This window comes from Pituophis catenifer, unplaced genomic scaffold (assembly GCF_029215685.1).
Source record: "Pituophis catenifer annectens isolate HBS135680 unplaced genomic scaffold, rPitCat1.0.hap2 SCAF_3, whole genome shotgun sequence".
In the NCBI taxonomy this organism is placed as follows: domain Eukaryota; kingdom Metazoa; phylum Chordata; class Lepidosauria; order Squamata; family Colubridae; genus Pituophis; species Pituophis catenifer.
In genome coordinates, this window is record NW_027256883.1 from 63,627,086 (window position 1) to 63,639,849 (window position 12,764).

A 12,764-nucleotide genomic window follows, 5' to 3' on the forward strand; every position below is an offset into this window, starting at 1 on the left:
TTTACATTCAGCAGTCCAACACTTTTCCTGCTGCACAGTAATGGGTTAGTATAAGAAAATGACCAATCTATTTGCTTTGAGTTTTTTCAACCACAAAGCTCTAATGCAAGGCATTGTGTTTGTAGCTGCTTCAGAAAATTCAAGTAGAAGACATGGAATAATTGCTGGCTTTAGCAAAGGCATGATAGTGAAGATCTGGAAATAGTCAGAAAAAAAGAACCAAATTCTTTTAAAATCTGATTACCAGTGCAAATATTGACCTTTGAGAAGCTTCTTTTTTAAAAATCGAAAGGAAAAGCTAATGGGAAAAGGGGTCAGTAATAGTTGGACTCCATTATCACAAAAGAATCTGCACCGTTAAGCCCATAACCAACCAATTAAATAAAAATAAAGTCTTTATCTGGCTCTTCTCCAGAGTCACTGGATTTGCTTCCTTGCTGGCCATTTTTCCTTAAAGGTCTCTGCTTCTGTTCCTGGGATTCAGAAATCTGATGTCCTGGACTTTTCTTTGGACCTGTATTGTGAGACAGAAGGCTTTGTTAAGTAAGCTGAAATCTTCTCCAAAAATTATCCCTGCAAAAACCAAAGCATAGTTCAATTTTTCTACAATATCATCTTGAATATCTAGCTTTTCTGGAACTAGAGATCTGAAGAACAGCACACTCTGGCTTGTAAGAGGAGACAGAACATGTGCTTACAGCTCTCCGTACCTTGCTTTTCTCTTCTCTGCCAGAAAAACATTCTGATCTTAAAACGTTTCCCTTTTACACTGGTCAAGTGACAACAACAATCTCAAATTGCCACAGGTTACTTTCAAGCAGGAGCTGCAGGATGATGACATATACTTTACATAAAAAAAATGTGCATTGCATATAAATGCCAGCCCTATTGTTTAAAATGTCTTTCTGGCACAAAGCACTACTTCACTCCTTCCCATTTCCTCTTGTATTTTCAGATTGCGAGCCTGAGCATGTCTCTCTTCTTTATTGATGTGACCCACTTTGAGAGACAATACTTGTCTTAAAATGGATAAAAATACAATTAATGAATAAGAAGCTTAAAGACATGCCCCACATTGTGTATGTTGTTCATAAAAGAGAGAAAAAATCTGTAGAATACTAGGCAATGGCACTCAGATGCTATAGTATTAGCTAAATCAGTATATGGAATTACAATCCATCGATCAAAATAAAGTTAAAGCTATTTTGGCTCATGCATGCTCATGATTATGAGAGACGTAAGTACTAATGTGCAGATAAACAAAAGTTATCAGAAGGATGATAAATAAATTCTTAAAACCAACTTCAGTTTTTAATACTAAAATAAATATATATTCTAAGAATTTTAATAAATAGCAGTAAGACATATTTGGCACAAGGCACAGGAAGTTTTAAATTATCCAAGAAAAAAACCCCTGCCTTTCTCACAATTAGCTTATGAATTAGATAAATTGACATGAAGCTGCTATAGCTATACATATACAATTCCTATATAAAGTTAAATAGACTAAAACTGAAACCCCCTTTTACCACTTACAGAATAAAATTAATTACATTTTATATAAAAGATGCGTAAGTATAAGCCAAGATAGTCAATCACTGTCATTTAGAGCAAATTATTACCAGTTGTTACTTCAAAAATACAAAAAGAAATGATATAAGAATTAGTAATCTTTCCATAATATAATAAATGAAACAGCTCTTGTTCTTTAAACTCTAATGAATGAGATACATTTTCAACAGATCACACAAGGATCTTCCATATTTGGAAGCAGAAACATCTGCTTATTTTTCATTCAGCATCCACCAAAAATAGAACTCTGCTCTATTCATTAATAAATCAGAACTTATTCACTGAAAATCAAATGAAAGTTTAAAGAGACATGAGGAGAAAGAGTGAAAAATTATGCTTCTTCAAAAACTTGAAGACTCAAATTTTAAAGTTTGTCTGATGAAGTAAAATGCACAGCAATTAGTATTATAAAGTTCATTCAAATTATCAGCACGTCCAACAATTTTTGCCATTCATCAAGACTACAATCCTGGAGGACATGCAGATATCCTACACACACACACACACACAGTATGTATGTATGTATGTATGTATGTATGTATGTATGTATGTGTGTATATATATATATATATATATATATATATATATATATATATATATATATATATATATGTAGGTCTTTGGTTATTCGGGTCTTCTCCCACGTAAAATTGGAAGTGTCTTGGCGACGTTTCGACGAAGTCTCATTCGTCATCTTCAGGCTGGTGTTCTCGGCTTCGTGCTTCCAGGAGCAATGTGAGATCTCAGCTGTCTCTTCCTTTTAACTGCTAGTGGGGGTGTGAGCTGATTGGGTGGGGACTTGGCTGTGTTCTGATTGGGTGGAGGTGTGTTCTGATTGGTTAGGGGCTTGGCTGTGCTCTGATTGGCTGGGGTTGTGTCCTGTTTGGGTGGGGGCTTGGTTGTGCTCAGCTTAGTCTGAGTTGCAGGGGGATTTGAGCTGGTGAGCTGCGTTGTTGTTGTTGTTGTTGTTGTTGTTGTTGTTGTGCAGCTGCATCATTAGCCACTTTAAACCCCTCCAATCCATACATGAAGCAGACTGACACCCACCATGAAGAGCTCGCACGGCCACAAACACGAAGCCAAACAACAACAACACAGCTCACCAGCTCAAATCCCCCTGCAACTCAGACTAAGCTGAGCACAACCAAGCCCCCACCCAAACAGGACACAACCCCAGCCAATCAGAGCACAGCCAAGCCCCTAACCAATCAGAACACACCTCCACCCAATCAGAACACAGCCAAGTTCCCACCCAATCAGCTCACACCTCCACTAGCAGTTAAAAGGAAGAGACAGCTGCGATCTCACATTGCTCCTGGAAGCACGAAGCCGAGAACACCAGCCTGAAGATGACGAATGAGACTTCGTCGAAACGTCGCCAAGACACTTCCAATTTTACGTGGGAGAAGACCCGAATAACCAAAGACCTATATATATATATATATACACATACACACACACACACACATACATACACATATTTGCTATTACATTACATTGTAATGTATTATCATTATGTTATACCAATTTATGCTTTACTTTGTTTTTGTTTTGTTTTTATAAAAAAGTATTTTCGATGGCAAATACTTTTGGCACAACAGACTGAAACTAATTTGAATGTTTAGCATTCTATTGTAGGTTGTTAAGATGGTAGGTTTTACATGATAGTTTCGATTTTCTGGTTATACCTATGGTAGCAGAGCTGGAACATTTTATTTGACTGTGCAAGACAATGGCCAATGTTTCCAAAGATGATGGTTTTCCATTAATGTCTGTATTCCATTCAAGTGAGAGCAGCACTAAAATGCAGCAGCAAAATGGGGCTTCCTAACAATATTGTATGAAAAAGCCTAGATATTATCTTTACAACTTATACTCTCTGATCTGATCTCCGATCATGTTTTAAAACACAAGAAATTTATTTAAGAAGTGATAGGTATCTGCTTTAGCCAGGAGGATTGTGCTGATTTTATTTAAGATACTTTGTGTAGGTTGCCTTCCTTTGTTTTCCAACAAGTTCTTTTATGCCTAAAGATTTGGTTTCATTGGTTTAATGCATGATTTTTAAATTAAACCCTTCCTGCTACTACTTTAAATTGTTACAACTCCCAGCTTGTTTTTTTTTTAAGTATGTTAAATACAAAGATGTAATCTCACTGCTGCTTTGCTCTTGTGAATGAGAAACACGTAAAATGATAAAACTGAGCATGAAAGTTGGGAGAAGTAAGGGGTAGGAAGTTAGATGGAGGATATGTGCAAAGATAACTTTTCTTTGTGCCATTGGTGTAACAAATACATGAATAACTACTGTGTTTCCCTGAAAATAAGACCCTGTCTTATATTTTTTTGAACCCTGAAATAAGTGCTTGGCCTTATTGCCATGCGCTCAAAAGCCCAATTGGGTTTATTATCAGGAGAGGTCTTATTTTGGGGGAAACAGGGTAAGAACAAATGTTTGCTTTCCAGTAAGTGTGGATGTTAAACATTATAGCAGAAAAGGATACCAGGAAGGTAAAGTAACATTCCTACCTTCATGTGAAAGAGATTTGAGAGCTGCCTGAGGGCTGCTTTGACTATCTTTTTCTTTATCGGAAGGAACTCTCTTCAAAACAGGGGGAAGTAGGGCAATTTTAGGGGAACCTGGACTGGACTGAGACTCTGGGGCATCATCTGTAGAAACATCAGAAAGATAAATCAGCTAAAAACTGCATAGCTATCAATGTGTTCCATGCACTCGGTGTATTGCTTAAACATTGCGACAGTATAACAAATATAGGTAGTCCTCAACTTATGACCACAATTGAGCCCAAAATTTCTGTCAATAAGCAAAACAGTTGTTAAGTGAATTCTGTCTCATTTTACAACCTTTCTTGCCACAGTTGTTAAGTGAATAACTGCAGTTGTTAAGTTAGTAATATGGTTGTTAAATGAATCTGGCTTCCCCATTGACTTTGCTTGTTGTAAGGTCACAAAAGCGGATCACATTATCGTAGGACAATGCAATAGTCATAAATATGAGCCAGTTGCCATGTGTCTGAATTCTGACCAAGTGACCAACTGTCATCCTCCTTTGTCATGTCAGGGGTGACATCTCTGATCAATTTTGCTACCTCTTAGTATCTCAGGCAAAATTACTGTGTTTCTCTGATCAATTCTATTTTTGATTAACTCAGATCCAGGTGTACTAGGAAGTGACATCTTTTGAGATGCCTAATACAACCAAGAATGTTCTTGCAAATAATAGAAGCAATTAAGTAGACAGTAACTATATATATCCACTATGCCTAAGGCTTCCCTTTCTAAATACATGATGTGGCAACTGAAATTTCATTATATTTAATGAATATCTGGAACACTGAATTATACGAACACACAATTTATAAACTTATAAATTTATAAAGTGTATAAACTGTCCCCAGTCTAAATGGTATACATACGAGCAACAGCAATGCAATATTGATGCAATCATGAATCTAGTACAGATTTTGAATTAAAGAAGAATAAAGAAAAGTAATAAGAATGTGAAAAAGAAACGTTGACAAACAGGCAAAGGAAAAAAAAAAGGAAAATTTAAAAGAAGATACTAAAGAAGTGGTTTCTGATCTCCTTGACAGGGATTATAGACACTAAAACAGTTGGGCTTTAGCTTTTAAAAAGCCACGAGAGTAGAAATGACCTACTTTGGGAAAGGATCCTTGGAACTAAACTGATCCAAAGGAAGAAAACCTCAAGAGGATTTTTCTGGCATGGTCCCTTCTCATAACACCTCCTGGTAGATGGGGATCTTCAACAGGCAATCTTTTTCTTTGTATGAACTAGGTGGGCAGAATATACCTGGGAAAGAAAATCTCATGGGCATCTAAATTCTGAACCCTCTAGGCCAGGGGTCTCCAACTTTGGCAACTTTAAGACTTGTGGACTTCAACTCCCAGAATTCCTCAGCCAGCACTGGCTGAGGAATTCTGGGAGTTGAAGTCCACAAGTCTTAAAGTTGCCAAGGTTGGAGACCCCTGCTCTAGGCTTTGAAATTAGCACCTTACGTTCCACTCAGAAACATATTCATGCAATTTGATCTCAACTGTTTAAAGCTTGTAATAATTCAAATTAAGCTTAAAAAAGGTTTAAAACCCATGCCAATATTTTAATAATTGACAATTAAGGGAAATAGAGAAGGTCAATGTTGGAATCTCGGGGACAGTTAAAAGGTAGTGCTAAATATATTCCTAATTAGCATAAAAAGTACATCAGCATTAAGCCTTTTATACTTTACCACTGAAACTTTACCACAGTTTCCAGCATGAAAAAGATTAGTTAAAATTGAATAATATGCTGCCCCTGTTGCCCCTTTCCAAAAGTATCTCTCACGGATTTTAATTATTAACTTTCCATACACTTTTAAAATTGATGCAATGTTAAAATAGTCTCACCTGTCCGAGAGGCAGACCGTGGCTTCTGAGGAACTGTTGGCCGTCCTGCTAGGGTGGGCTTTATTGACTGCAGTGGAGGTTTTGGACTGGAAGGGGCGCTAGAAGAACTTTTTGTCCTGGCTCCAATTTCTATCTTTGGTTCAGCTTTTGAATTTTTTTCTGCCGAGACTGTGACGGAATCTTCCTTACTGAGAGCAAACTGATTCTCTGGAGAAGACTGATGAAGTTTCGTTACTGAAACAAAACAAACCAGCGAACAAAAATGGAGGTCAAGGGCACTGTCAGTTTTAATATAAAAAGTTTCCACCCTCCATAATAGTAGAGAAAAACAGGGTATGGAGGAGGGCCAATTGTAACTAAAAGTAAATATTACTAACTTTGTCTGAACTGCCCTTTGTTCTCATCAGTTAGAATAAAGCTACTTTGACCAGCAATTCTAATGAAGCATCCAATAAGTTCCCTATTTTTATAATAATTGTTGGATGAGAAGCACGCTGACAGTGTGAGTCACCTATATTTCACTATATGATTTTTTTTTTTTGGTAATTGGCTTGGTGCCATTGGAAAGGCTTTGGTCAACTCAAGAGGACACAGGAATGTATCTTTTAGAAAAACCAGGATAATCATATAGATAATACTCTGTGTACCTGGAAGACAATCAGTATTATATGCTATTGAAAAGCTTGTCAAGAACTTGATAAAAAGTTGGCATGCAGTTTGCAGGATACTGTTAAATATTTCCTATCTGAAAATAGTCTTGCGAATCCTAATATGACCTACAAATCTAAGACAGATTTTTGGGACATTTTAATAGACCTATAGTGGAAATACCTGTTTCCTTTATTATAGCTATTTTAAGATGTTAAGTAAGTCAGATTAATGAAAGAATATTTAATATTTTCTTTTGCTTTCACCTTTGTGAGTATGGATAAATGGAGTACTAAAAATTGTATAAACCACTTTCCCAATCTATTGAGGAGTTGGTCATGGGAGGAAAGAGAGGCAAGTATTTTAGAAATGGAAATCATCCACTGGCAATAACCTATGGCCAAAATGTAACTTAAATTTCGCATCAGGTTTCGTAAATTTAGGTCACATCAAATGGAGACAGTGATTTAAACGAGATATGGTATAATTACAATCATGCAGATCTTGTGTTTTAGATTTAATAATGTGTGTGCCTGCAATCTCCTGCACATTTTGTGCCTTGACATTCATTCAGAATGACTAAATAAGATTTAATATATGAGCAATAGGAAATGTAAAGGTATTGATGCACTTTTATTTTACTAGCCTAAAAGAATACGGAATACTCTGGAGTAACTCACCAGCTCCATCCTGTCGTTCTGAATTCAGTGAAAGATCTGCTGAATCTCTAACATCATTCACTAATTTCTTTAAAACAAACAAACAAACAAGACACATCAAAATTAGTATGTCTTCCTTCTAAACTGCAGATTGCAAATTCAACAAGAATTGTGAATTATATGTCTCAAAACACAGAATTGTATTAAATTAAAATGATGTAAATAGTGCTCCATATGATTTGAAGTAGGTTTGGAATTTCTGTTGGGACTGAATATTTAGATTGCTATCTGAAGCTCTATGATACGCTGATATATACACTGAACATACACTGAAGCTCTACTATATACAGATATATACCATGTATCATGTTGATATTAAAGTTAAATTAGTTTATTTCTGGTTTTATTTTGTTGTTTGTAACATTAAATGGTCTAAAAGCTTGGAAGCAATTGTCTTATATTAGGATCATTTAAATGCTCCATAAACCTATTTTCTATTTAAATCTATTTCTTGTTTCCATCTTCTGATAAAGTAATGATGGGAGATTCCTCTCTACACACTCATGGTTCTCATGCCAATTCAACTATCTTTCCGATTACAGGAGAAATGTGTCTGTTCCAATTAGAAGAGAATAAATGTAGCTCAGGTTTGAACTGTGCAGTTCTTCGTGCTCTGAGCTTGGTTGTTGCAGTTCTTGCAGATGTTTCATTACTCAAGTAGGTAACATCATCAATGCTAGTGAGTGTGGAGTTGCTCCTTTCTTTATATACACTGGCTTGCCCAGTGGATTTTGGTGGGGGTGTGGCTTTCTCTTTGAGAGTCCCTTGATTAGGGCATTGTTTACTCTCTGATTTTTGTCTGGTGTTAATCTCTGTTTATCACAGATAATGTTTCCAAACAAACAAACAAGTTCAAAGAGCACTAAGGACTCCAAAGCTGTTTTCCTGAACTGTTTAGAAACATTTCTTAACTGTCTTTCGCAAGATTATTGTTTTACTTAATAATAATCACTTAATGTTTTGCTTCATAAGTATTACCACAAATTTATTGCTTTCTGTTGAGCTATTAGTAGTGATTAATTTAAAGCTACCTTGAGGTAAATATGGCTAAGCAACATAAATATTAATCCAAATCTAGCAGCATGTCTAAACTTCTGCATATTCTTTATGAGAAAGTACCCTTTGTACCGATAAACTTTTGTTCAGGTGTTTTTCTTCATGAATTTTACCAAAATAATTAAACCACCAACCTGGTAAGATACTTCTTTCATGATAATATCACATTATAATCCTAATATCATATTTAAAATCTCCCTTTTAAGGAGTTTTCATTGTACTGAAGTATGTTGCAGGCTGATTATAAAAATGCCTCTATTAAGGTTTATGAAGTCTTTTGTCTGCTTTAGAGAATCACAGCCCTAGATTTATATGATACTGATATATCATAGGATCCCTAGTTCAAAATTATTTGGTAAGATATTGCTTTAAAAGCTCTGCTATAGCCTGAAACAGCCCCCCAAATATTCTATTCTAAATGCAATAATGCTAACTAGTAATAAATAAAGACAATAAAACATAAATGGTTTATGCTGAAAGCTGTATGGACTGAAAAGAAGAACATTCACATAAAATATTGCGAAGTAGAATATGTATATATACATATTTATCTTGGCTTATAATATGTATTAGGCTGACTCTCTATTGGTAGACAGTACTTAATTTTAATCCTTTGATGTGCTAATTAATCTTTTCTACGTAGCCTCATTTGCATGCCATTTGTTTCTGGGGTTAGTATTTAGTTCATCAAACACTAGATGGAGCAAGATCTCCACTATATATTTGCTCAGATGGATTGTTAATTCACATTCACATTATCTGCAACACTTAATGCCAATTCACATATCCAATTCAGAGCAAACCTTCACATACACAACATTCAGCGCTTGCCATCTTTTGTCTATGGAGCATCATCTGTAAGCACAATACCACTGCATTAGGTTATGTGTCAAGTAGTAAATTCTTATGGTTTTGTTTCTACATGGATTTGAATTTAAAGCAGATTCTACCACAGACTTTGATGGAGAAAAACTCAAATCGGTGATATAAAATGGCTCAATGACCTTCAATGCTGACCACTCTATTGTAAGTAACGTTACAACAGGAATCATCTTCTCAAGAGAAAGTCGTATTAAAATGAAAATATCCCTAACCTTCTGTGCTGATGCTGCTCTCCGTTCCTGCTTGGCTTTCATTTCTGCAAGAAGGCCACTGCCCATCACTTGCACCCCGTATCTACGGCCTCCTTGAGGACTGCCTTTGCCGTCACCCTTTTCAAGCTTTGAAGCATCCTCCAGAGGAACCTCTTCTGTTGAATCTGGTGTTTTTAAGTCCTCAGTTTTTTCAGCGGTGCCATTTTGTTCGGCTGACTTCAAATCCTTCTTTGCAGTATCCGTGGTTGGGCCTTTGACAATACCTTTGGGAGACGAAGATTCTTCAGGCATTAACACAGTTGAAGGACGCTCAGATTTGGATCTAGGCTTGATTAAATTAAGAAAGCCACTTTTCCGAGAATCTCTTTTTTTCTTTTCATCAGCTACTTCACCAGAATCACTGCTGTCTGAGCCTTTTGACTTCCTAATATACAAAAAAAAAAAAAAGTAAGCAAATAAAAACTTTATCTGAATGAACCTCAGCAACCATGAATCCTTAAATTTCCCTTCCATGTCTCTCATTTAGCAGACTGAAAGCTTTTCTGCTTTAACTAAATGAAGTATATCATTATGTTAACCTAAACAAGATTAATTTTAATTATTCAAAAAACTAACTTCATATCTTAGTGTTGTGGTCCGCCAGCAGCCTGAGGAGCTGGCAGCAGAGTTGGACAATGAGGAGGCTGGGGAGAAACATGGGCGAGTCCTGGAGTCCGGGGAAGGCTTGGATGAGGGCTCTGCGTTGGAGGCAGAGAAAGGGGCATCTGGGAAATACGTGCTGCCCCCGGAGCCTCCAGAGTCGGACCTCAGCGATGCAGAGGAACAGGGGGAGCCTGTTCCCAGTGCGCGCATGTGCAGAGCTGCCAGAAGGCAAGAACAGTTAAAACAAAAGGGATGACTTGGGCTTGGAGATGATTGCCCCTCCCATAAGACTTAAAAGAGGAGCAAAGGCATGTGGGCCTTTGCAGGAAGCAACGTTATTAATTCTGTGCAGTTTAAAGTCTGAAGCTCTGTTTGATTCTGGACTCCGTGTGGCTTTGCCAATTAGGTCTTTGGCAGTGTGTCAAGGGAGCTAAAGGTGGGTGATTATCAGCCTTATCCCAAAGGACTCTCTACAACTATTTGGGACTCATCTGTGAATGAACAGAATTCACAGCTTTAAAAAACAAATAAACAGGTTTTTGGGACTACTCATGTGTTTTACTGATTCAGGAAGCCTAGGTCAGAACACTTAAGTTTCTCCTGCAGGTTGATTAAATAAGCCACATTCAGGATTAACTATGTGATCCTAGAAACTGCTTTTTGTTGACTAGAAACATTTCCTTTCATTGTGATTCCAGGATATTGATGATTCTGGGATAATGTATGATTGGGAGAAACTTTGACAAGTATGATGAAATGAGAAATTATTTCAAGAGCATTCAGATCAAATGGAGGGGCAGAGAAGCAGGACTACTCTATCCCCTATGTCAACCAACCATCTGCTTTTTGCTTTCACTCAGCTCTTACTCAGAGTCTTCAAGCAAGATGAACTGTTTTACCAGTAAATCATTGTAAGAAATACAACTTTATCCACTCTCCCTCCCTTTTTCTAGTGTACAGTATCTGATGACAAGGACCGTTACACTATTGATCTTTTAAGTTGACTTGGAAGAGTTATTGGCTAAGAAAAGGGGGGGGGGAGAGAATCCTTTTAGCAGACAAAAGAAATGACTTAGACATATGGTTTAGTCGTGAAGATACTTCACACCTTTAGTCCTAGAGCAGATTTTGAACTTTACCTTACTCTTTCTCTTTGAAATGATTTAGCTTAAAGAGTTACCCATCAAGACAAATATACTAATAATTGGTATGCTGCTGTAGCATATCAAAGAGCCACCATAAAGACTCGTTCAGACAGCTGTTTAATGTCCTTCTCTCCTGCCCTTCAATTGCTAGTAAAATAAGTGGCCATAAATTATGGTGCCCACATTTTATTGCACTCAGTCAAGTTTCACATTATGGATTTGCAGATTCCTTGATCCTCCTCACCCAGGGTCATCTAACAGTGGAAAAAAAGATCCACAAGTTGTTCTCTTGTTTTATCTTTATCTTTTAGAGTAATGGGCTTTTAAAAATTTCATGCCTTATTTTTTAAAATATTTATTTATTGATCTTTAAATCTTCTGTACAACGTGGAAGATTGAGAGATTGCAGCTCAAAGTCTCCTTTCTCTCCTTTCTCTCTATTTTTCTCCTTTCTCTCTATTTTTAAAAGAAAAATCCAAAAGGAAAATGAATTGTGAGCCCTAAGTAATACCAATATTATGGGCTGGCAGAAGGAAAGAGCACTCTTCTTTCTGGCTTCAGCACAAAGCTTTTTTTAAAAAAAGAATAGTACATAATTTGCTGGAAATAAAGCAGCCTCATGTGTGTGACAAAAGGGGACAATCGTAAGGTGTTGAGAATTCCATAGCCAAGTAATTTGCAACTAGGGAAAATAAATGGGCTTTCCTATTCTTGCTGGTATGTTTTTGGAAACCCCTGATTTAGATCAGCTCTGGATATTCCAACTTCTCTAAATCAAGCCAACTCTCAGAAAACTTCATAAATGTAATCTCCTTGCCATGGCATTTTCTCTTTCCTGCCCCCACTAGCAAAGAACCTATATGAAGAAATGTTGTGATTTTTCAGGAAGGCTGTACAAACTCATTTGACAATTGTGGGATATTTTTGGTTTTGTCAGAGATGTATTGGGTTTGCCTTCCCTGGTTTCTAGGGCAGTTTTCTTTTCTCCAGGTTGCAATGCACATTTTGCTCTTTACTCAAGCAACTTTTTCATGATGTTGGATTTCAGCCCCTCGTTGGGGTGACTCTGATTTCTCTTTGTCCACCTTATTTGTATTGATGAACCAGCAGAATGCAAACAAGCTACAATTCTGCCTAAAATTACCAAATGGCTGATCCAGACTTTTGGGACTAACAAGCAGATCTCTCCTTGCACAAATTCTTATTAATTCAAATGAGTTCTGATGGGCATTTGCAGCCACAAGCCAATGGCTTTATTCAGTCAGATTCTTTAGGGCAGGGGTCAGCAACCCACGGCTCTGGAGCCGCATGTGGCTCTTTCATCCCTCTGCTGTGGATCCCTGTCACTGGTTGGTGCCATAATTTTGAGAGGAGCTTGCAGTTTGGGAGGGAGGGGAAGGATGGTGTGCCAGGAGGAGACTCTATGGCAAGGGGTGGATTTTCCAGTCGGTTCCACAATTG

General features: G+C 37.1%; 1 protein-coding gene across 1 annotated transcript in view; it reads right to left on the reverse strand.

Moving 5' to 3' along the window:
• Positions 1-275: 275 nt before the first annotated feature.
• Positions 276-12,764, reverse strand: part of CARMIL1 (capping protein regulator and myosin 1 linker 1) — a 130,287-nt gene continuing 117,798 nt past the window's right edge. The window contains exons 33-37 of the mRNA XM_070942459.1: positions 9,517-9,940; positions 7,328-7,394; positions 6,000-6,233; positions 4,102-4,242; positions 276-514 (exon numbers count right to left, since the gene is read on the reverse strand). Coding sequence (XP_070798560.1) covers positions 378-514; positions 4,102-4,242; positions 6,000-6,233; positions 7,328-7,394; positions 9,517-9,940 — 1,003 coding nt within the window. The 3' untranslated portion in view covers positions 276-377. The remainder of the gene's footprint in view (positions 515-4,101; positions 4,243-5,999; positions 6,234-7,327; positions 7,395-9,516; positions 9,941-12,764) is intronic.